Source organism: Onychomys torridus, chromosome 2 (assembly GCF_903995425.1).
Source record: "Onychomys torridus chromosome 2, mOncTor1.1, whole genome shotgun sequence".
Classification (NCBI taxonomy): Eukaryota; Metazoa; Chordata; class Mammalia; order Rodentia; family Cricetidae; genus Onychomys; species Onychomys torridus.
This window is the reverse complement of record NC_050444.1, coordinates 159871711-159896495: the sequence shown is the minus strand read 5'-3', so window position 1 is coordinate 159896495 and position 24785 is coordinate 159871711. Positions and strand designations below refer to the sequence as shown.

At 51.2% G+C, this 24785-nt stretch overlaps 2 protein-coding genes across 2 annotated transcripts; both read right to left on the bottom strand.

The window, feature by feature from the left end:
- Positions 1-1712: 1712 nt before the first annotated feature.
- Masp2 (mannan binding lectin serine peptidase 2) lies at positions 1713-3383 on the bottom strand. Its single transcript, XM_036177912.1, has 5 exons — positions 3337-3383; positions 3031-3259; positions 2758-2935; positions 2076-2204; positions 1713-1866 (listed from the first exon to the last, which is right to left on the bottom strand). Exons 1-5 carry the CDS (start codon positions 3339-3341, stop codon positions 1853-1855), a joined length of 555 nt encoding a protein of 184 aa, XP_036033805.1. The 5' UTR covers positions 3342-3383; the 3' UTR covers positions 1713-1852.
- Positions 3384-13888: 10505 nt separating this feature from the next.
- On the bottom strand, positions 13889-17836 carry Srm (spermidine synthase). Its single transcript, XM_036178396.1, has 8 exons — positions 17562-17836; positions 17178-17298; positions 16777-16869; positions 15159-15312; positions 14734-14817; positions 14508-14653; positions 14303-14425; positions 13889-14218 (listed from the first exon to the last, which is right to left on the bottom strand). The coding sequence occupies exons 1-8, from the start codon at positions 17726-17728 to the stop codon at positions 14198-14200; spliced, it is 909 nt and encodes a 302-aa protein (XP_036034289.1). The 5' UTR covers positions 17729-17836; the 3' UTR covers positions 13889-14197.
- Between the last annotated feature and the right edge of the window lie 6949 nt (positions 17837-24785).

Below are 24785 nucleotides of genomic sequence, written 5' to 3'. Positions count from 1 at the left end.
GCTGAAACTGGCTGGGGCAGGCTGGGGACAAAAGGTGGGTACCTTATCCTTTATGCTGAAGTGACAACCCAGCTTAGACCCCCATAGAAAGGCTGGAAGGATTCACTGGAGGACAGAACATATTGGGCGGTGTTGAAGGAAGGAAGGGCTGTTCAAGGGGCAGAGAAGTGAGAAGGTGAGGTGCAAGCAGCAGACCTTGAGGGAGTCATAGGGGCACTGGGCCTCAGGATGCATCTCCACATCGAAGGACTCCACGAAGTCCAGGATGACACTGAAGCCCTCCTCCAGGTGAATGCGGTAGGTGCAGCTGGAGAGTTTGGGGTACGGCTGTGGGTATTCAGGGCTACTGAGCTCCCCAGACCTCCCAGTGAACACCTGGCCTGAACACAGGGCTGGGAAGGAAAGAGGACAAGATGGCATGACTGCTCATGGGGGACATCTCTGGAGCACGGGGAACCCCTGGGGGACAGCTCTGGAGCATGGGGAACCCCTGGGGGACAGCCCTGGAGCATGGGGAACCCCTGGGGGACATCTCTGGAGCACAGGGAACCCCTGGGGGACAGCTCTGGAGCACGGGGAACACCAGGGACATCTAAGTCCAGGGTTTGGTCAAGACCCTGAACTTGACAAATGGCAGAGGCAGGAGAGGACCCAAACTCCCACCCTAAACAATGCCAAAAGACGGTTAGAAGGTGACTCCTGACTCCGTTGCCCTCAGGCTTTAGCTGAACCAGAGTATAGTTTGCCAGGGCCCAAACCTATACCCTAGGGTCAGAGTCACAGCTGAAAAGGTGAGAACACAGGAAGGGAGGCTTGGCCAGAGGGAAGTGGGCCCTGGAAGGAGGGGCAGTCCACCTCCCCAGGTCCCTAGGAACTCAGGGAGAGGAAGGAGGCAGTCCCTTGAACTCAGGGCTTTTTTTCCTGCTCTCCAATCACTCCAGTGCCTAGCTCAGCAGTTCTCAAGTGAGTCCACAAGGGGGCTCCCACCATGTCTGGCAGGGACCAGCCCAGAGCTCTTGATCCCAGGGAACAGGCTGGGAAGGCTTTTCCCAGACCTTCCCTGTTGTTAGAAGTGGCCCTGGGGACAGTTGAGGGAAGTTTATGTCACCAGTATGCACAGTCTGCCCTCTTTTCTCAGGCTGCTAAGCTGCCCTGAAGGTGATCAGGCTCCATCTCTTGGGGAGGTTCTACATCTCCTCCCCAACCCTTCCTGCCTGCTTGTACAAGGGTCGGAGCAGACTGGTAGGGCCGCTTGTAGGAAGTGAAGACTTTACATGCTGCCTCCTTCCATGAGGTTGCTCCCTACTGTACAGAGGTGCAGGGTAACTGTCCTGGATGCAGGGTAATTAGCCTGATCCCTTGGTAACACCTCCCTTGGTCTCTCTGTTCTGAATCAAGCTCCAAGTCAGGAAACAAAAACCTGCATGGCCCTATAAACAAGAACTGGCTAAAGATGTCCTGAGATCAGTCTCGGGAACCAGTAGAGGGAGGAGGGTCTCCCTCCGTGAGCTCAGGCTAATCCTTGTCCATTCAGTGCCCCATCTACAAAATAAGGGCCTTAAAGCAAGCCCTTTGCAAGTGTCTATGGCCCTGGAGAGGGTTCCCACCATCAGGCTGTGAGACAAGGAGGATTAAGATAAGAGACCCAGGTTGCTCTACTGCCCTCCAATTCTCCTCCACTCCCCCCAAGAGACACACAGCCACAGTGGAATGGAGGCAGGTTTATTATTGTTATGGGTACAGTGGATGGTTGCTGTAGCTGGCAGCCATTCCGTCCTGACACAGAGCTGAAGCATGTGGGCATGCACTGACATCTGACCCATTGGGATGGGCAGGCTGGAGCTGAGAGAGGTTAGAGGTTCTGCTCTAGAAGAGAGATGAGGGCATCAGGAAGACTGAGGAAGAGGGGGCCAAAGCGTTCAGAGGCTGGGGTCCTAGGAACCACCCAGGAGGAGGGAGGAGTCAGGTATGCTAATATAGAGTGGGAGGGAACAGAAGAGCCCAGCCTCTGAGCAGAACGTTTCTGCCTAGGGAGCTAGAGCAACCTGCACAGATGGGGTAACCCACTCCCTCACCTGAGCAGGTGTGTTTGTTCTGGTGGAGAACGTAGCCCACTCTGCAGGAGCAGTAGTAGCCGCCCAGGTAGTTGTGGCAATAATGGTCACAAGGGACTTCTTCCGGAGACCCTCGGCATTCATCCACATCTAGGGGAGGAGGGGCCATGTAGGCAGGAGGGAAGAGATGGACTAGAGCTCAGGCCTTGGTGGCCCACTTGAGAGGAGGCCTGAGGCACAGATGCAAATAGCATCCTTGCTAAACCAGTGACAGGTTGAGTCCTGCTCAAAGCCGTCCAGAGACAGAGGAGGGAACAGCCACCACCAACCCAGGAGCAAACAGGGTAGATGAGGTTCCATGGACCCCATACAGCAGCTTTCTGAGCATAGAGAGGTTGTACCAGATTCGCCTGAGGTCACACAGATAGTCCCTTCAGGGACCAGAGTGTGCAGTCAAGTGTGACATCTGAGGCCTGTGTAAGTTCTTTGATCATGCTTTGCAATGTCATTACATCATTAGCAGTTTCCTGGCTCTGTCACTGCATTCTCATGGTGGATGACATCAGGCCATGGCAGGACTCACCTTGACTTGAATCCAGAGCCCCAAGAGTGGTGGGAGACAAGAGACCCAAAGATGGGGATAGGCTAAGCCAACACAGCCACCCCAGCTACAGCTGGTCAGCCTGGGCCCACGACTGCTCACCCTCTGCTGCATAGAAGGCCTCAAATCCTGTGAATGGCTTCTCATTGGAGTAGTCTGAGTGGAAGGTGACCTCCAAGTTAGGACCCAGTGAGTAGAAGGTGTCATTGCCAGGTGCCTGCTCAGTATCTGTACTCTCCTGCCCACACAGTGTAGCTAGCACCTTGGCCCCTGAGCTCAACTGTGGGGTCAGAGGGAAAAGAGGTTAGACGGAGACTTCCGGTCAGACTTGGCCGTACCCCATCGGAGGGCCCCAGCCATGCCCCTGTCAGGTACCTTGACAAAGTCATACTCGCAGCGGTAAGAGAGCTCCAGGTTGAAGTGGGTGAAGTAGAGGCGCAGACGGTAGCCGGGGGGTGCAGCCAGCTTCCAGGACTGCTCCTGATTGTCGGCATACTTCCCTGGGAAGCCAGGGGACACCAGGCGGCCAAACACAGGCTCAGGCCACTTGGAGGCCAAAGGTGTGCTCACCAAGCTCCACAGCAGGCCCAGTGAGATCAGCAGCCTGTGGGCAGGAGAGGGATGTGAGGGCCCAGGTCTAATCCCTCCTGCTCCCCCAGAGGCCATGGGTTGCTCACCCACCTCATGATGTACTGTCCAGCTCTGCAGGCCCAGCCTCACTCACCTTTGATCTGTTTGTCCAGCACCTGGCCCTGCCCCCGGTCTACAGACCCAGAGATTCCGGGAATCCACCCATGCCCCCTGCCAGGCTCACTTCCAGACAGGAAGCTTTGGTGACTTTGGGAGCCAGAAGCTTCACTTGGCCACAGCCTGGTATCAGTCCTCAACTCGGCCCTCACCCACCTTCAGTGCCTTTACCTGGTGGGACCAGGAAGGTCTGGTGGGTTCGAGTCTCCATGACAAAGTGACTGTCTAGATGCCCCCCTCAACTCAGGGAGAGGCAGAAAATATGATTTGAGAAAGCACATGAACCCAAGAGGAGAGGGAACACGGGACAGAAGACAAGAACAACTACACTTGGGAACATGAATGGTGGGTAGCCGGTGTCTTGCTGGTGACTGCTGAGCCCAAAGCAGAGTCAGGAAGCTGGGGCTCCTGGTGCTAGTCTGGAGGGAGCATCACTCATCTGAAGACAGAATCGCTCTATTTAGCTCTGACTGGCTTTGAATTGTGTAGACCAGGCTGGCCTCAAACTTGTAGTCATCCTGGCCCTGTCTCCCAGTGCTGTGAGGAGGAAACTTGCATCTGTCCCAGCAAAGCACAAGCGCGCTCCGTCATGTATGTTCAAGTGCTTTTGGAGGCCAGAAAGAAGCATCGATCCTCTGTAGAGTTAGAAGCAGCTGAGAATTTAAGTACTGGGAGCTGAACTTGGGTCCTCTGGAAGAGCAGTAAGTGTTCTTAACCACTGAATCATCTCTCCAGCCCCAAGGATGACCTGCCTCCCCCCAAGGCTGGCCTCGAACTCACAGAGATCCACCTGGTTCTGCCTCCCAAGTGCTGAGACTAAAGGCGTGCACCACCACCGCCCGGCAAGGATGACCTTTTTTGCTGGACATGATGACACATGCCTTTAATCCCAGCACTTAGGAGGCAGAGGCAGAGGTAGATGGATCTCTGTGAGTTTGAGGCCAACCTGGTCTACAGAGCAAGTTCCAGGACAGCCAGGACTACACAGAGAAACCCTGTCTCAAAAAACCAAAATAAATAAATAACAAATGAATTAATTGGTTAATTAATTAAAATCAGACACACACACACACACACACACACACACACACACACACACAGACAGAGAGAGAGAGAGAGAGAGAGAGAGAGAAATGTCGTAGGTCAGACTCAAGCAGCTAGTCACAGCTATCTGCCCTCACTAGCCAGTTAAAGGTAACAGTGGGAACCATAGAAAGGAGCTTTACCCAACGTGGCCACACTGGGGAAAACAAATAATAAAGAGGTCAGGTGAGCTCCTCAGCCGGTCTGGAGCGTCCTGACCTGAGTGGAGAGCAAGGGATGTGCACAGCTAGGCAATACTGCTCAAAAGGTGGTCCTGCCCACCGCTGTCTCAGCTGTCAACATCCCTTCAGGATGGCTCCCTCCTCCCAATATGACTGTGCTCATGACCTAGGGAGGGCCTCCCGTGTGAGCTACAGCTGCTCAGTCAGCCTGTCCTCAGGGGCACACTGACATTACCTTGCCCGTGGGTTTCCCACTTGTGACAAGGAGATGGGGAGACAGGGGACCTGCACACTTCCTGCATTGTTTACAGGCATTTCATGTCACTAGAGGAAGGAGACTCTCAATGGGCAACTGGTTATTGAGGAAAAGACACAAGAAGTCATTCTCACCGGGCGGTGGTGTCACATGCCTTAATCCCAGCACTCAGAAGGCAGAGCTAGGCGGATCTCTGTGAGTTCAAGGCCAGCCTGGGCTACCAAGTGAGTTCCAGGAAAGGCACAAAGCTATACAGAGAAACCCTGTCTCGAAAAACAAAAAAAAAAAAAAAAAAAAAGTCATTCTCAGTACTAGTGGTGTGGAAGTTGCTCTCAATAAAACTCCTTCCCAGTGATGTGACTAAATAAAATCTCTGCCTCCTCCTCCTCCTAAGGTCCTAAAGTTCACTTGGGAAATGAATGACTTACGGGGCTCATAGATGAGGGTGACTTCAAGGGACGTGGGTGCTCTCCAGCAGGCCTTTACCAGCAGGGACCAATGCCCTTCTCTAGTCATCGCCAGCCTCTGTACTTTAGCCTCTTCCCAAGGTCATGTGCCATGAAGGCAGAATTGCATATATCAGGGAGTAGTTGGATATTCAGGTGAAGGTCTTGTGACCCTCCTCAGTCCTCCATGGAAGGGGGTAGAAACAGTTAACAAGCCCAACTGGGATAATCTTTTTGCAAGGGGTCACAAATGCAGTTGCTTGGCTTGGAGGATAGTCACAAACAACATTTGGGTAACCACCTCCTGACATGAGGAATTGAGTCAGGTTGTCCAAGGTAATAGCCCCTAGCATACAGAATTGCTTGGCTGACCATTCTGCTCCATCTGCAGAAGCAATATGCCTGGGTATTGAAAACAAGCCACCGTGCTACCAGGCAAATCACAAAATAGTTATAACCCGGGAGCTACCCATGTATGTGTGTATGTATATACACCTGTCCCCCAGCCCCTTCTAAGCACACTCAACCTCATCCTTCGGAAAGTTTGGGGCCTCTCACGGTCCAATGAAGCAGTATCAGCCTGTTGAGATCCAGTCTCCCTCTCTGCCTCAGTTTCCTATAGGTCCTCCAGGGGCCCACTGCAGTTAAAGCAGAGTTGCCGCTGGATAGTCAGGTTGAGGTTCTGTTGCCCCTTCCCGGTCCTCCATGGAGAGAGTGGTGGTGGTTAGCCCAGCTGGGATAACCCTTTCACAAGAGTTGCAGCAGACCGCCCCCAAATGGCATGGTGCTTGCTTGGCTCAAAGGGCAGCCGGTGCCCTTGCTCAAGTAAACAACTCCCTACATACACTTGTACAAGGAGCATTCATTAAATACTGGGCCTGGGAGACACACACACACACACACACACACACACACACACACACACACACACACACGACTTAAAAGTATAAGGGGGTCATGTTAAGAAGAAGGGGTCCTGCCAGGCGGTGGTGGCACACACCTGTAATCCCAGCACTCGGGAGGCAGAGTCAGGCGGATCTCTGTGAGTTCGAGGCCAGCCTGGTCTACAGAGTGAGATCCAGAACAGGCACCAAAACTACACAGAGAAACCCTGTCTTGAAAAACCAAAATAAAAAAAAAAAAAGGAGGAGGAGGAGGGAGAGAAGAAGAAGGAGGAGGAGGAGGAGAAGAAGGAGGAGTCCTGTGATAGGGATAGGAGATGAGAGCATTATAGGTGGACTTGGTCAAGTCCATCATATGTGTGAATGAAGTTGTGAAAGAAAAATACTAAAGAAGTAGAGGGCCTGGATAGATGGCTCAGCAGTTAAGAGCACTGGCTGCTCTTGCAGAGGACCCAGGTTCCTTTCCTGGCCCCCACAGGGCCACTAACAACTCCAGCTCCAGAGGATCTGAGACTCCCTTCTCTGATCTCTTCAGGCACATGGTGCACTCTTCATACACATAAATAAAACTTTTGAAAAATTTAAGAGACAAACTTGGCAAAAGAAAGAAGAGACCCTGTCTCGAAAAACAAACAAACAAAAAGTAAGAAAGAAGAAAGGAACATGGCTACTTCCATTATGTTCTTGCAGGGAGGAGGAAAAAGGAGGGTCACAGGCCAGGTAAGGACACATCACTGTCAAGAGCGGCCATGCAAGTTTCTGTTTTCTGTGCTGGGGAACGAACCCTGGAACCCCCTCATGCTAAGTATACACTCGATTACAAAGCCACACCCACCATCCAGCAAATGGGTATTTGCACTTTTCCAGAAGGTATGACAGAATGGCCCATATGTTCATGTTCGTTCTCTCCTCTCTCTCTCTCTCTCTCTCTCTCTCTCTCTCTCTCTCTCTCCTTCCTCCCCTCCTTTCCCTTTTCTTCTTCTGGATTCCAAACATGGGATCCTTAAAGCTACAGAAGCAAAGGCTAAGCCATGTTGCTCACAGTAAGAGTAAAATTGACAAGCCATATTGGATTTTATATTCAAACCTTCCACTTCCATCAGCTTTTCAGGCTCACTCTGCTCTCTGTGTCTTTTACTTCCTCAACCAGAACCTAAAAGTTTTCAAAAATAGCATGTCAGTTGTGGGGCCAAGCATTCAACACAGGAGCCTGTGTATACTTTTTCTTTTCTTTTCTAACTGTATGAGTGTTTTGTTTGCATGTATGTAAGTGAACTGTGTGTGTACCTGGTACCCTCAGAGGCCAGAAGCGGGCATCAGAGTGGTCGTAGCCTTCGTGTGGGTGCAGGGAATCGAACCTGGGTCCTCCGCAATAGCAGCAAGTGCTCTCTTAACTGATGGGCCATATCTCCTGTGGGGACATTTTATATTTAAATCATAATCTTGTATGTATATGCGTGAGAAACAACCCCACAATCCTTGAATAATCAGCTCATATCAATAAGAGCACACAGCCACACTCTTTAGCACCGGGAGGCTGAGCAGGAGGATCTTGAGTCCAAGGCCAGTCTAGACCATAATATAAAAAATCCTTTTGCCGGGTGGTGGTGGCACATGCCTTTAATCCCAGCACTCGGGAGGCAGAGCCAGGTGGATCTCTGAGTTCGAGGCCAGCCTGGTCTACAGAGCTAGTCCAGGACAGGCTCCAAAGCTACAGAGAGAAACCCTGTCTCGAAAAAACAAAATAAACCAAACAAAAATTCCTTTCTCAGGCTGGAGAGACGGCTCAGGGGTTAGGAACACTGGCTGTTCTTCCAGAGGACCTGGGTTTTAATTCCCAGCACCCACATGGCAGCTTACAACTGTCTGTAACGCTAGTTCCATGAGATCTGACACCCTCACATCAGTGTATATAAAATAAATTATATAAAAAAAAATCCTTTCTCTATCTGCCTCACTGCCTCAACTCCAAAATCAAAGGTAGCCAATGGGTGGTAGTTCAGCAGCACAGCACATATTGGGCCCTGGGTGTGATCCTTAGTACCAAGTTAAAAAAAAAAGAAATTTGGAGAGAGATCATCTAAGGAATTCTGCCATTTAATGTTTACTTGGGAACAGCAGAGCATTTCTGTGGCAACACACATGCCATCATAAATTATGGGTGTAGTCACAGAGCTTGTGCAATAAGTTTTTAAAGATAAAGATGCTGGCATCAAATATTTTAAAACAATAATCCTTGGCCACAATGACTAATAACAAGAGTGACCTGGATCTAAGCAGGCAGCTGCTGCAGATGTGTGAAGTTGTGGCCTCTGCGAGGGAGTATCTTTTGAGATAGTTTCAGGCAACCACAAATAAGAATGTTTCCTACATAACCACCAAGTTCATTTGTTTATCTTTTCTTTTTTTCCTTCTTTTTTGGTTTGGAGACAGGGTTTCTCTGTGTGGCCCTGACTGTCCTGTCGAGTGCTCTGTAGACCAGGCTGGTCTCGAACTCACTGAGATCCTGTCTCTGCCTCCCGAGTGCTGGGATTAAAGGAGTGTGTCACTACCTCCCAGCTTCAGCAAGTCATTTAAACTATCTTAGTTTTTATTATTTGTTGTGTGTGCACAAGCATGAAAGTCAGAGGACAGCTGGCCAGAATTGCTTCTCTCGTACCATATGGGCAGGGTGCAGAGAACTCTATTCCAAAAACACAGTGGTAGCAGGGAGGTGGTGGCTCACGCCTGTAATCCCACAGCACTAGGGAGGCAGAGGCAGGTGGATCTCTGTGAGTTCAAGGCCAGCCTGGGCTACAAAGTAAGTTCCAGGACAGCCTCCAAAGCTACACAGAGAAACCCTGTCTCGAAAGAAAAAACAAAAACCCACAGTGGTAGAGCACTGAGTGGAATGGAGGGCTGGTGGGCAAATCTGTATTTTATCAGGTCAGATGCCCTTTAGGCAACAAGAATGCTGCCAACCACATCTGTCCTGATCCTAACCAACGGCTGCCATGGATTGAGTGCCAGGCCCTGTATACATATGTTTTCACTCAAGACCTCTCCCTCCCAGGAAGTGAATCTTCTTGTTAATCTATTTTCAGAGGAGTAACTAGTGGCTTCAGGTCACCCAGCAGATAAACTGAGGAGTCAAAATCAGGGAATTTGATTCTGTCACCCAGGTTCATTTTCACATTCCCATTTTACAGGTGTGAAGACTGTAGCAGGTTTGAACTGAGGTCTGCCACTGTCACCTCTGTCCTCCTATGGTGAGCATATGTTGGGCACCCTGTCTTTCTGCTCTGGTATGTGGACCTCACCCAAGGTCTTGAACACAGCTACTGTAATATCTCTGCACATGTGTTTTAGGAAAGTCATTGCCAAGAGAGTTGCTCTAAGACAAAGTTCATATTCTACTTTATTGAACATCAGATTGTCTGAGTTGAATATGGCCTGCCTCAGGAAACTACAGGGACCAGCCCCAAGGAGGGAGAGTCACACCTAGTCTTCCTGGGGCAGGATTAGTGGCTTCAGACACACCACAGCCCTGGCATCCTCTGGGCCAGGTCGCCAGGTCATGTAGCCTCTTCCGGCAACAGCAAGACTGAGGCACGGGCAGGGGAGCCCACGACTGTGGTTACTTCCCAGTACAGCTGTTCTTTTGACCTCTTCTGTGTCCTTCCAGCCATCTCCAGGTCCTCATTTTGCAGCTGGGCACGTCAGGGGACAGCTGCTCTTGTTGGCAATCCAAGCCACATCTGGCAGATGTGTCAGCAGGATGCAGAAGGAATGTGTGAGTAGTCTTACTATGTATATGGGGGAGCAGCCTTGGGCAGAGCTGTGCCTGAGGGTCGGCTTGATGGCCTCCCCTTCTTGCCTCTCTCCCTGCCTCTCTTCCTCTTTCTCTTCTTCTTTTTTGTCTCTTCCCAAACTCCCACACTCCCTGACCTCATCCTTTACCCATACCTCTTCCTTTTATACTGGTCCCAGTAATTCACCACCATCTTCCTTCCCATGACCGAGGGGCATAGTTATCTCCCTTCTATAGACAGGAAAAATGTAGAAGTCAAGATTTGTAAGGCCCAGTGAGTTCAAGCCAAGCCCCCAGGCCTCTGCTCTCCCAAGCGTTGAGGGAACACAGCATCTCAGCCCTGTGGGACAGGAAGGGCAGAGTTGGCGATCCACGCTCTTGCTCTTAGGTGTGTTGCTGAGAGGATGTGTCTCCCTTGAAGCTGAGCTGGTCTCATCACCCAGCCTAGACTGTGAGTCTCTAAGCCCCAGTTTAAATCTTCTCCCTGCCCAGGGTCAATGAAGTTTATCAGATTCAAAACCAGAGAAACAGAAGTAGAGTCAGACCAGGCTGTTCCAGAGGGACCCAGGCACAGAGGACTTCTATCCCTGGAGATTCTGCGACTGTTGTTTCTACACTGGGATGTAGTGCTTGGTGCTAGGTGGACTTGAGTGCTTTGATATCTGCACTGCTTGCTGGAGTATATTGTCTATATCTCATCTCTGAACTCACCTTCCAGCTACCTAATGAAGCGGCTGTAGCTGGGGATGGCTGCCATGACTGATGCCAGCACTCAGGAGGCTGAGGCAGGAAGATCTTAAGTTCTAGGCCAGCTTGGACTACCTATTTAGATAATGTCTTTTTTTTTTTTTAATTATGTACACAGAAGAGGGTGCCAGATCTCATTACAGATGGTTGTGAGCCACCATGCGGGTGCTGGGAATTGAACTCAGGACCTCTGGAAGAGCAGCCAGTGCTCTTAACCTCTGAGCCTTCTCTCCAGCCCCTAGATAATGTCTTTTAAAACAACAAAGCAGGCAGTGGTGCATGCCTCTAAGGCCAGCACTATGGAGGCAGAGGCAGGTTGAGACCAGCCTGGTCTACAGAGGTTGTTCCAGGACAGCCAGGGATACCCAGAGAAATAAGTAAATAAATAAAAATTTAAAAATTATAGAAAAATAACCAATCAACATCTTGGGAAAAACTCACTTTGGGCTACTTCCTGTCCCAGCTGTGAGCATGCTGTACATGAAAGGCTGTTTCTGCAAGTGGGCAGGCAGGCAGAAAGGGAGGAGGGAGTTAACTCCTTGTTTCTACAGTGCTGGGATGGAGGCCAGGGCCTTGTTCAGGCTGGGCAAGTGTTCTACCACCAGACACTATCTCCAACCCCTAATCCTCACAGAAAACCAACCAATCAATGATGGCAGACATGGCCAAGTCCACAAGCAGTTATGTGGATTTGTTATTTAGAGACGAAGAGGAGAAAGCACACAAGTTGACAGTCCACCGCTCCTCAGAAGGCTCTGGACTGGTGTGTTAGGTGTCCCCACATTAGTCTGCCTGACACACGTGTGGTGGTGGCGGCAGATCTGGGGTGAGTTCACAAAGCTTCACTTTGGACAGCAATCACAAGTAGAGTGGCTTATGACTGACTTTTCTTTTTCCTTTTTGAGACAGGGTTTCTCTGTGTGGCCCTGGCTGTCCTGGAATTCACTCTGTAGACCAGGCCAGCCTCAAACTCAGATCTACCTGCCTTTGCCTGGGATTAAAGGCAGGCATGTGCCACCACCTTCCGGCATGACCAACTTCTCAATGAGGGTCCCTGTGAACCCCTTTCCTCAGGCTCCATTCACAGAACCCGGGGAAACACACTCATCCGAACACATTGCAGAGGGCAGAGGCAGTGGGCCGGCACACAACCTAGGTCCCTCTGGTCCCCATCCCAGGCTTCAGCGACCTGGACTCTCCTGTCTCTGCTGGCAATGTCTACAAAGGACTACCGCCACTCCTTTAGTCCCTTCCCTGGAGGCCACTGACCTGTCTTGCACTAAGTACCTGGTGACCTAAGTGTAAGGCTGGGTGACCCAACAAAATCATCTCATTAGCAAGTCAGGTGTCATCAAAGAACCCATTATGACATAGTACTCCCATCAAGAAATTCCAAGGGTTTTAAGAGCTATGACTGTAATTAGGAACAATGACCAAATGAATAATTTATGAAATAAGCCGGTGGAAGAGATGCCTTACCAGACATCAACTCAGGAGTCACTGTTTGTCCTGAGCAGCTCAGAGGACTACTGGAATTCTTAAACCAGGGTATTGCTAATTTGACAATTTTAAAACTCTAGGTAAAACTTCCAGCCAGGTGTGGTGATGCACACCTTTAATCTCAGCTCTTCAGAGCCAAAGGCAGGAGAATCTTGAAAGGGAGTTCAAGGCCAGCCTGGTTTACAAAGTAAGTTCCAGGACAGCCAGGTCTACAGAGAAACCCTGTCTGGAAAAACCAACCAAATATTTCCTCTCCTCCCAGCACGAGCTGGCCTACCAAAGGCTCTACATGAATAGTTCAGACTCCAGGCCTCCCTTTGCTGCTGAAGGTGAAGACTCAGAGCAGGGAACAGTGCTACTGGAGAGAGAAGGCCCTTGGGTTTTGCAACTGGTTCTCTTGGGCCTGCTACCTCTGATCCAACTTAGAACTAACTCTTGGTTCAAGGAGCTTTTGGAGATGGCTCTAGTCACAGCCCTGGAGGTCAGGGTGCCAGGCAAAACTAAGGGAACTCAGGTCAACTGTGCAAGTGGGAGACAGACGGAGCCTGAACTCCAGCCTGGCCCCAGACACCCAATTTAGGGATTGGAAGGTTGTCCAACCTGCCCCCTCCAGCAGCCCTGCCTGGGTCTCAAGGCAGACCTGCCTCAGGCTGGAAGATGGTGGTCCATGGATGTCTTTCTGGGAGCTGAAGAGATTGGTCTGAGCTGGAGAGGCTGCCTGCAGTATTTGGTACTCAGAGGCCCACAGCAGAGCAATTCTGTCCTCCACTTGGCTGGAAAGACATGAGAGCAGCCAGGAGTACCCCAACATGACAGGAGGGCTTTGGGAATGGGCACCTAAGAAGTTAGGATGAGGCCAATCAGCTCTCTGGCACATGGTCTGGGTGTGCCAGACACTGGGTCCCCACTCTCATGAGCCCAGACTCACTCCTGTGCACACAGAACCCTCTGTGGCTGCTCAAGAGGGAAGAGATTGTAGTGTCACTCTAGAGGGGACCAACCACCTCGGTGCCCCTGCCAGCCTATCTTTTTCCCATAAGCTCCTCTCCCTGCCCCTTGGCCAGGGTAGGGAAAGGGTAGGTAACTCCCGCTCTAGCAAGCTCTGTGGGTCATTCCTGAGCAGACAGTGGAGCCCTGGCTCTGGTGAGCAAGAGGTTGTGGTGCTGAGCTGAAGGTCATGTTCAGCACCTTGGAGAGAGGACAGCCCCTGCATTTGGTGCCTGGAAGCGGGATTTGAACACAGGTTTAGATCCACAGAAGCATTGCCAGACTGAGCAGATGTGATTAAACAGGTTTCAGGTGATGATTATGGCCGGGTCCCTACTAGTCCCCTTCTGGGACTGCCTCTAGTACCAGGGTGCACCCTGCCTCAATCCTGCAAGGTGACCCTACCTGGATCCTTTACACCAGAGTACTGGGCCCTAGAGCAGGTTCTCCAACACCTTGGTGGGTGCTTGATCAGCCCATCAAGTTCTCAGGAGAGATCTGGGGACTGGTCTTATGACTGCCGGATTCCCTCTCTGCCAGAGACCACAGAACACCCCCACATTCATTAGTAGCACTGGTGGGACCAGAAAAGGTCAAGGGTCGAGACTGAGCTTGTTATAAATACACGGTTTTTTGTTGGGTGACAGAGGGCATAGACGGTGCTGTACAGAGCTGGTATAGGCTTGGGGCTGAACGCCACAGAGATAGACAGACAGACAGACAGAGAGACTGAGTCCACCCAGCAGGGCAGGCCAGGCAGCATTCTGGGGACTGTAACACTTGGTTGGTGGGCAAGAGTCATCTGGGAGTCTGGTCCAGGGTTGGTAGGGCCCCAGACACCTTGGAAGCTCCTTGGTCCAGTCCAATTGAGGTCTCGGGTGGTGTTGCAGTGGCACCTAGGCTCAGCTTATGTCATTCAGGGCCTAGTGGGACATGAAGGGTGTCAGGGAAACATGGAAGACGTGCAGGACAAGGAGGCACAGAAGGGAGCTTGGCAGGCCACTCACCTTGCGGGTGAACTCGGGCAGCACAAAGGCTGCCCGATGCATGTCTGAGTTGTAGTATTTCAGCTGCATCTGCTCCACCTGGGCCTGTGTCAGCTGCTGCACAGGCTCCCGGAAGTTGGTGCTCTGGGGGCCAGGAACCAAAGGGTATCAAGATGGGGCTCTTATGCCTGCCCATTCCCTACCATGCAGGTAGCCCCAAGCTTACCGGGTTTTTGCTACACAGCATGAAGCCGATCTGGCCACTTGGATAGGTGGGGATGGTGCAGTAGGCATAGCCCACCACAGGGAAGAGAGATTTGCAGAAGTGCCTCATCTCCTTGATGAGGTCCAGATGCAGCCACTGGCACTCACCTGGGGGGGGAAGCTGTGGGTCAGCCTTGCCACAGAGAGGGCATTTGGCCCACCCTGCACCCCACTGTGTCCATGCTCACCCTGGCAGCAAAGGATGCCATCTTCCTTGAGTGCTGTCTTCATGAGCTGGTAATAAGACTCCTTGAAGAGGCTCTCAGCAGGACCTAGAGGGGCAGAGACCATGGCCACCCTGGCTGAGACCTCCAGGCCACAGTCACCCATGACACAGCCACATAGTTGCTCAGTGGCAGAGCTGGTGTTGCACCCAAGTTTGTGGAATGTGGAGCCTACTGTCTTGACATCTGAGGGGCCCTGCATTTAACCCCACTCCCACCACATCACACACACCTAGATGCTGGGCAATCAAAAGCAATGGAGAGGCTGAAGAAGGAACGGAGGTTGCTATGGACCAAGGCCAGGCTCCACTCTCATCTGTGGTGTCAAGGGAGAACACAGTACTGGTGCATGGGAGCTACTGCATGGTGTGGGGCTTGCCCTGGCTCACCCATGGGGTCTGAGGAGTCGGTGATGATGACGTCAAAGGCATCTTGGTTCTGTTTCATGAACTCAAAGCCATCACCCACATGGAGGGTTAGCTTTGAGCTGGAGTAGCCGATGGCCATGCCAGGCAGGAACTTCTTAGAGACTTCAATGACATCCTGGAAAGGGGGACAGGAAGAACTGGGCTGGGCCAGAGGTTAGGGACTCCTGGTTGGGTCTGCTTGGAACCTTCCCTTTTGGAACCTTAGTCTCCATAGAGCTGTAAAATGGGAGGGACTCTGGCACCTCAGCGCTCCAGGGGGCTGGCTGGCTGTTGCCTGCTGCTCACTCTGGCTTCATCTTCCTGCAGACCAACTGTCCCATTTGAGTGGGGCTTTCTTGACCCTTTTATTTATTTATTTATTTATTTATTATTTTTCTGTTTTGTTTTTCTTTCTTTTTTTCTTGGAGACAGGGTTTCTCTGGGTAGCTTTGCACCTTTCCTGGATCTCGCTCTGTAGACCAGACTGGCCTTGAACTCACAAAGATCCGCCTGCCTCTGCCTCCCAAGTGCTGGGATTAAAGGCGTGTGCCACCACCGCCCAGCTTTATTTTGTTTTTCAAGACAGGGTTTCTCTGTGTAGCTTTGGTGCCTGTCCTAGAACTTGTTCTGTAGACCAGGCTGGCCTTGAACTCACAGAGATCCGCCTGGCTCTGCCTCCCGAGTGCTGGGACTAAATGCATGCGCCACTACTGCCAAGCTCTCTTTTATATTTTGAGACAGGGTCTCATATAGCTCAGGCTGACCTTAAACTCTAGATCTCTTCCTGCTCCTATCTCCTAAGTGCTGGGGTTATAGGTATGTGTGGCCACAGACCCCCTATTAACCTGGACCCTCCTGTGTCTTCTGTACCATCTACCCATCTACCCTTGTCTAGCCTCATCAGGTCGCTCTGCAAAGTCTCCTCCAACCCAGAACATCAGCTGAGCTACATGTTCAGGGACTCACCTGTCCATCACTGTATCATCCCAGAACCTCGGGCAATGCTCATCACACAGCAAGTGCTAACTAAAACCACACTGGGTATAAAGGACAGATGCTTTAGTTGTTGGAAATGTCACTGATCCTTCTGCGGGGCATTTACCTACCAACTCCAAGTTCTCCAGTTTTCTTGAGTGAGAGCAGCAAGAAATATTAGAAGGATTTACATTGTGGAAATTAACAGAAAATACAGGATAGCCTATTCCAATGGCCCTGTCTTGTATTTATAGAAATGCCAAAAGGTGGAACAAAAGACCTCCCCCCAGCACCGCCAAGTGCAGACCAGACACCTGCACTCTGGCCAGTGGTCTAACCATCCTTTCTATGCGGACCTGCTGGGTAAAGCCCCAAGGAACCTGAAAACAGACTCCCACATCCTGCCTGGGCCTTAAGGCAGAAACCAGCTCTGAACGTACTAAGAATCAACATCCATGGTGCTGTGTGTGCCAGGTTTTAACTATCTGGTTTTCCTACTGCATCATCTTTTCAGACTGTGGAAACAGGCCAGGGATGGTAAGAACATTGCTCTTCAGGTGCAGAGTCAGGACAGGACAGAGCTGACCCTGGTGACTCAAACCCGGGCCTTCTGTACAGCACCCACCTCATCGATCTCGCACTGGACCACAGACTCCACAGAGGGATGCTTCACCACTTCCCGTAGGACGCCCCCATCTCCACCCCCGATGATCAGCACCTGGGTGAGGGAAGGACAAGTCAGGACTGAGCAGGTCCACTCCCACAGAACCTGGAGCTGTCAATGCTCCTCCCAGCTACAGGTCTGAGTCATTTTCTACACTCAGGAACCCTTCTGTGCCTCAGGGTCCTGGCAGCCCCAGTTCCCCCTTAGGACTTCTCAAGAGACCAGGTCCCCAAGGGCTCCACTCATCCTGACTGGCATTTTCTGACAACCATCTGGGTGGCGTCTGGCCCCATACCTCACCTAGTGCCAGACCTGCTTTTTGGGAGCCTGAGCTCAGGGCCGAACCCGGGGGATTGCGGTACCTTCCGCGGGTTGGGGTGGCTGCAGAGCGGCAGGTTGGCGATCATCTCCTGGTAGGAGAACTCGTCCCTCTCAGTACACTGGATGACGCCATCCAGAACCAGCACGTTGCCGTAGGTTTTACTGCGGGCAGAGTGACAGTCGGGGATGTGGGTTCAGGGGCATAGGGAGAACGGGTCCCAGCCCGCCCTGGGCGCGCACCGTGGCCGACACAGGGGTCCCGGGATCGGGCCGACAGGGTGACACGTGGCAGGCCGACCACGAGTGGGGGCTGGGTGGGCCTCGGGGTCCCCTTGGCTGACGTGTCCTGGGAGTGACACGTGGACGCGGGAGCTGGGCCTAGCGCAGAACTTCTGACAGCTGTACCAGCGCGTGGCGGGCGGTACCTGCGGAAGACGAGGATGTCTTGGTACCGCGAGCGCCGGTGGTGCAGCAGCTGCTCCACCTGCAGCGACAGGGCCTGGCCAGGCCACAGGCTGCAGGTCTCTCGGAACCAGCCCTCGCGGATGGCGGTGGGGCCGGGCGCGGCTGTGCCGTCGGGACCGAGCTCCATGGCAGGCGGCGCGCGTCGCGGGCCCGGGACTGCAGGCCGCGCGGAGCCGCAGCACAACGGGACCAGCTCTGCCCGCCGCCCGCGCCACAACCTAACCCGTCCGGGGGCGGGGCCCACAGCGAGGGGCGGAGCCCAGGCCATCCAATGGCGGCGTGGGCCGGCCCGCGGATTCACCAGGTGCTCATTGGCCGCCGGGCCGCAACCAGCGGTGATTGGCCTGGATGTGCTGTCCGTCAGCGGCAGCAGGGTAGTGCGGCCGGCTGCCGGGCCACGTGGGGCCGAGGGGGCCCAGGCGGCGGGAGGGTTCCGGGGCGGGCCGCGCCGGCGCAGGGGTTCGAGGGCCGGGGCCTCATGCTTGGCTGCTCACTAGGTTTGAGCAGATCGTGAGTCTGGTCCGGGCGCCTAGAGGACTTTTATTTACTTGCAAGGATTGTCGCGCCATTTGGCTACTTTGCTTTGAATTGTGAGCCAGGAGCCGGTGGCTGTGGAATAAGAATGGGCCTGTTTCCCAAAGAGTTTCTAAATTTACCAGCAGAGTCCAGGAAGAGGCCCCACACATGCATATTCAGAACCAAAAAAGACTGGCGTGCATGTTTTTTTTTTTTGTTTTTTTTTTTTTTTTTTTGACAAACTGGGTCTTGCTTCTTGAAGGGTGGGAGGGAACGTGCTGTTTTTATGAAAATGTCAAGGAGCTTATCAGAATCACATTAAGCATGCTAATTACAAATATGAAATGCTAATTGCTCCATACACAATTTGAACGCCAAGGAAGGAAGATGAACCCGGAATAAGCTATTCCTGACACAGTGTCAGGATGGTTTTTGACTGACATTCAGCAGCCTCCACCTGGAGTGGGAGCATGCTCCCTTGTCATAAAGCATAGGCAGAAGGGCATGAGCTGTTGCTTGCTTGGAGCTGCAGCCTCAAACCTGTCCGTGCCTTGGCTGACTTCAAGCTCCTACACGGAGGAGTGAGGAAGGTAGTTCTAGAAAGTTGCCACGGCATCCAAATAAAGGATCATAGTGGCTCAGATGGAGATACTGTGTCCAGTTTTACAGGCTTGACTGGGACATCCTGTACTCAGAGTGTCTGCATGGCAGTTCGGTCTCTGGGCTATAACTGGGAGTTTACTTGCCAGGAGCCCTGAGTCAGTATGTAGATTGCCACAAGGCTCGGGATGGTTCCTGGAGATGGCAGACCCTGATGACCCTGAGTTGAGTTCATCCCATCCCTGCCCTAGGAACAAGGGAGGGGAAAGGAGTTGTTCCAGCATGTACCTTCCAGGCACATACCTTTCAGGTTTAGGAAGATAAGAGGTACGAGAAACCTGCAAGTATAAGCCAGGCATGGTGGCATACATTTTTAATACTAGTGCTTAAGAGACAGAGGTAGATTTGAATCTCGGTGAGTTCAAGCCTGCCTTGCCTGGTCTACACAGATAGCTCAAGACAACCAGAGACACATATGAGACCTTGTCTCAAAAAAACAAAACTCCAAAACCAAAACAACAAAAACAAAACCAACCAACCAACCCCCTTCCCCAAAACAAAAACCTAAAAAAATAAATAAAAACCTGCAAACAAAAACCTCGATGATGGGGTTGGAGATTTAGCTAGCTCAGTGGTAGAGCGCTTGCCTAGAAAGCACAAGGCCCTGGGTTCAGTCCTCAGCTGGGGGCGGGGGGCGGGGCGGGGGGACGACTCGCTGAATGCACTGTGGCCCAGAAGCACGGGAACAGGAGGAAAGGCTGTGGTTTTGCCTTTAATCTCACTACCCAGTCCCGGTAAAACCACAGAGATACTGAAAATCAGAAGCCAAGCAGGAAACAGATTGTCTCACTAGTCAGAACACAATCCTCAGCCATGCTTTGCTCCCAGGAGCTGATGTGTGCAAAGGGAGAGATGGAAGGCCAAGGCATTGGCAAGGTAAGCCTGTCGATGAGTAGCGGCTGCTGTCCATGGGGCTGCCACGTGGCGTCTGTCACTGTAGAGACTGGTGAGGCAGTCAGCACTGGAGAGACACATTTTCTTTTCTTTTCTTTTTTTACGAACTCAAGAAATATCTGCTGGCTTCTCCATCCTAAGTGCTGGAGTTAAAGGTATGTGCCATCCCACACAACTTTGGAGAGTCTCTTTTGAAGCATTGTCTTTAGCTGGGAAAGAGCTGCAACTGAATGGGAGCATATTTGGCAGTTGTGTGGTGTGACTTGGCTGAAGATGCCATGGCAAGCTGCTTGAAGTTGTCTGTGAGCAAAGGACCTTTCTGGCAGTCTCCTGCCCACAACACCTTGTGGGCCACTAGGTCCCTCTTCTCCAGCATGTCAGGGTCTATACCTACTGCTTTCCTCCAACTTGCTCATCCTAGGTTTGTTCAAGTGAAGCCTGGGCCTCGGCATCAGTGGCCTGAGCTAAAGCTGTTTCTTCAAGCTGCCCAGGGCTCCCTCCCCTTTCCCACCTTTTGTGAGAAAGGGAAAATTAAAAACTTTATTGTCTGTGCTGGCTAACTATCTAGTTGACACAGCTGGAGTCACCTGGTAAGAAGGAATCTCAGTTGAGAGAGAGCACACCCTCACCAGAATGGCCTGTGGGATATTTTCTTAACTGATGATTGCTGAGGGAGAGCCCAGCCCACTGAGGGTAGTCCCAGCCCTGGGCAGGTGGGCCTGGGTGTCTAAGAAAGCAGGCTGAGCCGGGCAGTGGTGGTGCATACCTTTAATCCCAGCACTCGGGAGGCAGAAACAGGCGGATCTCTCTGAGTTCGAGGCCAGACTGGACTACCAAGTAAGTTCCAGGAAAAAGGCGCAGGCTGAGCAAGCCATGGGGAGCAAACCAGTGAGCCTGCTCCTCCACGGCCTCTGCTTTAGTTCCTGCCTCTCGGTTCCCTCAGTGATGGACTGAGACTGGGACGTGTAAGCCAAAAAACCTTCCCCAAGTTGCTTTTTGTCATCGGGATTGTAATAGTAACAGAAAGCAGACCAAACCACTGTCCAACCTCCTACTGTCCGTGTGTCCCACTTCCACAAGTAAGTGGGACTAGTAGGAAACGAGTGGAACGGAGTGAGGAGTCATTTGAGTTCTCTGAGAAACCTCTCATCAGTGTCTCCCTCTGTAGACCAGGCTGGCCTGGAACTCACGATCTTCCTGCCTCTTCCTCCTGAGGCCTAAGATTACAGCCATCAGGTAGGTGGTGTTGGGCGTTTTGCTCTTTTGGGAGACCGATAACCCAGCTCTCAAATAAATACATGGGGGCTTATTGTTTCTTATGAATGACCAGCCTTAACTTGGCTTATTTCTAGCCAGGTTTCTTAAAAAGCCTCTAGGCTTTTACCTTTCTATTTACCTTTATTTACTTCTTATTCCGTGGCTTGCTATGTAGCTGGGTAGCTGGGTAGCTGGCCCATAGAGTCCTCCTCCTCTTTTCTTGCTCCTTGATCTTCTCATCCCAGATTTCTCCTATTTATTCTCTCTGCTGCCATCTCTGCCTATCCTTTCTCCTGCCTTGCTATTGGCTGTTCAGCTCTTTATTAGATCATCGGGTATTTTAGACAGGCAAAGTGACACAGCTTCACGGAGTTAAACAAATGCAACATAAAAGAATGCAGCACATCTTTACATCATTTAAACAAATGGTCCACAGCATAAACAAATGCAACACATCTTCAACGAATATTCCACAACACCACTGCTCTTTATTAATGTGCATTGTTTTGCCTACATGTATGTCCATGTCAGGGTGTCAGGTCCACTAGAAGCAGAGATACAGACAATTGTGAGCTGCCATGTGGGTGCTGGGAATTGAATCTGGGTCCTCTGGAAGAATTTCCAGTGCTCTTAATAACCTCTGAGCCATTTCTTCAACCCCAACACTTCTGCTCTTATGGAGTGGAGCTCTCATGGGTGTCCTGTAGTCAGCCTTCTCAATGATTTGTGGGAATAAATTTCAGAGAAGGGCCTGTGAGGTGGCTCAGTGGTTAGACATCTGCCACCAAGTCTGACGACCCGGGTTCAGTTCTTGGACCCACACAGTGGAAGTAGAGAACCAACTCAAGCAGTTTTCCTCAGACCTTCATGTGTGTACATACATCCACTAAATAAGAAAGGCTTCCAGAGAAGGGCTGTAGCTTGAGAATTTGTGAAATGGTTGCTGGGCTGAACTGGAGCCGTGGCTCATCATCAGAACAATGCTCAGGAGAACATGGCAGAGACAGAAGGAGGTGCTATCCTCACTTAACAGTTCATCTCAGGACCAGAGTGAGAAGTTCCGAGAAATCCAATATCTGCTCACAGACTACAGAAAAAGCAGGGCCAGCCAGCAGGCTTAGTTGGTAAAAGCACTTGTCACCAAGGCTGGTGACTTGAGTTTGATTCCTGGGACCCACAAAGTAGAGAGTAAGACTCCCACAAATTGTCCTGTGACTGTATGTGTACCGTGGCATGCATGGCTCATGCACAATATATACAATAAAACATTTCTTTGTTTGTTGGTCTTTTGGTTTTTTTTCAAGACAGGGTTTTTCAGTGTTGTTTTGATGCCTGTCCTGGAGCTTGCTCTGTAGACAGGCTGGCCTCGAACTCACAGAGATCTGCCTGCCTCTGCCTCCCGAGTGCTGGGATTAAAGGTGTGCGCCACTACTACCCAGCTTGATCACTTTCTATTATAAGAACCAACCTACTCTGAGGTCTTGGAAGGTCCTGCCAGGTTAGTGTAGCGGCCTAGATGTCCAGCTCATGGATCTCCCTGCTCCCTTTCTCCCACAGCTTGGTGCTGAGCAGATTCTCTTGTGGGGCCATACTTGTGCACCAGGTACAACATTCTTTCAGTTTTGCTTACTGCTAATGAGCCATGCCTAGTCTTTGTTTCCATTCTACTCAGAAATCTAGAGTGTTCTCAGTGCCTGGGTAAGTGACTGTCAGCCTCCCCTCATGGACCATCAGGAGTCTATACAGGATGGTGTCCTGAATAAAACATTTTTTAAAAGAAAAGCTTTGAGCTGGGCTGTGGTGGTGCACACTTTAATCCCAGCTTTTGGAGGCAGGCTGAGTTCAAGGCCAGCCTGGTCTACAGAATGAGTTCTAGGACAGCCAAGGCTACACAGAGAGACTCTGTCTCCAAAAAAGAACAGAGAGAAAGAGAAAGCCTTAGGCTGGAGAAATGGCTTAATGGTTAAGACCATTGGCTGTTCTTCCAGAAGTCCTGAGTTCAATTCCCAGCAACCACCTGGTGACTATCTATAATGGGATCTGAGGTCCTCTTCTGACATGCAGAGCACTCATGAACACACACACACACACACACACACACACACACACACACACATATTCAGAATAGCCTTTTGTTATTTTGTTTTTTCGAGACAGGGTTTCTCTGTAGCTTTGGAGCCTGTCCTGGACTAGCTCTGTAGACCAGGCTGGCCCCCAACTCAGAGATCCACCTGCCTCTGTCTCCTGAGTGCTGGGATTACTGGCATGTGCCACCACCACCCGGCCTTAAATTTATTTTTATGTGCATTGACATTTTTGCCTGCACATATGTCTGAGCAAGAGTGCCAGATCACAGACAGTTCTGTGCTGCCATGTGGTGCTGGAAATTGAACACAGGTCGTTTGGAACATCAGCTGGTGCTCTTAACCACTGGGCCATCTCTCTAGCCACCAGAAAAGCCTTCCAATATCACTTTATGAATAGTACAAAAAATGTCCCAGCACTGAGGAAATGGAGGAAGAGAATCAGGAGTTCAGGGTCATTCTTGAATACACAGTTAAGTTTGTAGCCAACCTGGGCCTTAAAACCCTGTCTCAAAGAGTTAAACAAATTTGGGCTGTAGAGATGATTCAGTTGGTGAAGGTACTTGCCACCAAGCTTGGCAAACCGAGTTTGATCTCCAAGACCCACATAGTGGAAGGAGAAAACCAATTCCCATAAATTGTCCTTTGACCCCCACACTAGACGTACACACACACACACACACACACACACACACACACACACACACACACACACATAATTCGAAAGGGGGGCTGGAGAGGTGACTCAGCGGTTAAGAGCACTGACTGCTATTCCAGAGGTCCTGAGTTCAATTCCCCAGCACCCACATGGTGGCTCACAACCATCTGTAATGAGATCTGGTGCCCTCTTCTGGCCTGCAGACATACATGCTGTATACATAATAAATAAATAAATCTTTAAAAATAAATGCGAAAGGGCTAGGACTGTTCCTCAGTGGACCACTTGCCTAGCAGTGTGAGACTTAAGCCTGAAGAGAGCTGGTGTGGAGGCACACACCTGCCATCACAATGCTCTGGAGGCTAAGGCAGAAGGGTAGCCTATGAGTAGCTACACAGTCAGACCTTGTTTCAGAGAAGAGGAGACAGTACTGCCAGATGGAGTGGCAGACACTTGTGAGCCCAGCACTCCAGAGTGAGGCAGGATTGTGGAGGGGCCCCAAAACAGCTTGACCACACAGCTGCCATGACTGGCTTACTGACAGGCAACACCCAGACCTAGGAAAAGCCATAAGTTGACCCTACCCAGGGAGGGCCTACATCAAAGGGGAAGTACCTGACATCCCAAACATTCTAATCATTAGATAAGGTGGCCAGATGTCCTTGAGTCTAGCACACACTTATCTTTGTTTTACAGATACCCCTGGACAATTGTCAGCCAATCAGGAAATCCCCTCCCCCCAACCTCTGCTATGATAAAAACTCTGCCCCACCTGAGCTCAGGGCCCTCTGCTCTCACCGCTGCATCAGACAGAGGGACCAAGCTCGGAGCTTGATGATAATAAAGGCTCTTTGTTTTTACATGCGGGATTCAGTCTCCATGGTGGTCTTTTGGATGACAGAGTAGGACCATGCCTCAGTCCCCCCACTTAAGTGAAGAGCTGAGGGAGAGCTGTACCAAGGCCACACTGGCACCAGCAGCCCTCAGCCCCTCCCAGATGTAGAGGGTCAACCACTTTGCTGCTCCCGGGTGGCCCCTCTTTTCCCAGTCTCGGAATGGGGTGACAGCGTCTTTTCTGCCAGAGTTGGGGTGAAAGCAAAAGAAACAAAAAACAA

What these genes read in the sequence shown, in the direction of transcription:
- Srm (XM_036178396.1), bottom strand. Translation starts at nt 17,728, where the DNA reads ATGGAGCTCGGTCCCGACGGCACAGCCGCGCCCGGCCCCACCGCCATC. An exon ending in GCCACCCCAACCCGCGGAAG is followed by an intron (nt 16,870 to 17,177) that starts GTACCGCAATCC and finishes TCCCTCACCCAG; the next exon opens with GTGCTGATCATCGGGGGTGG. An exon ending in TGCTGTGTAGCAAAAACCCG is followed by an intron (nt 14,426 to 14,507) that starts GTAAGCTTGGGG and finishes CCTGGCCCCCAG; the next exon opens with AGCACCAACTTCCGGGAGCC.
- Masp2 (XM_036177912.1), bottom strand. An exon ending in GCGAGTATGACTTTGTCAAG is followed by an intron (nt 2,936 to 3,030) that starts GTACCTGACAGG and finishes CTGACCCCACAG; the next exon opens with TTGAGCTCAGGGGCCAAGGT. An exon ending in GGCCTTCTATGCAGCAGAGG is followed by an intron (nt 2,205 to 2,757) that starts GTGAGCAGTCGT and finishes CTCCTCCCCTAG; the next exon opens with ATGTGGATGAATGCCGAGGG.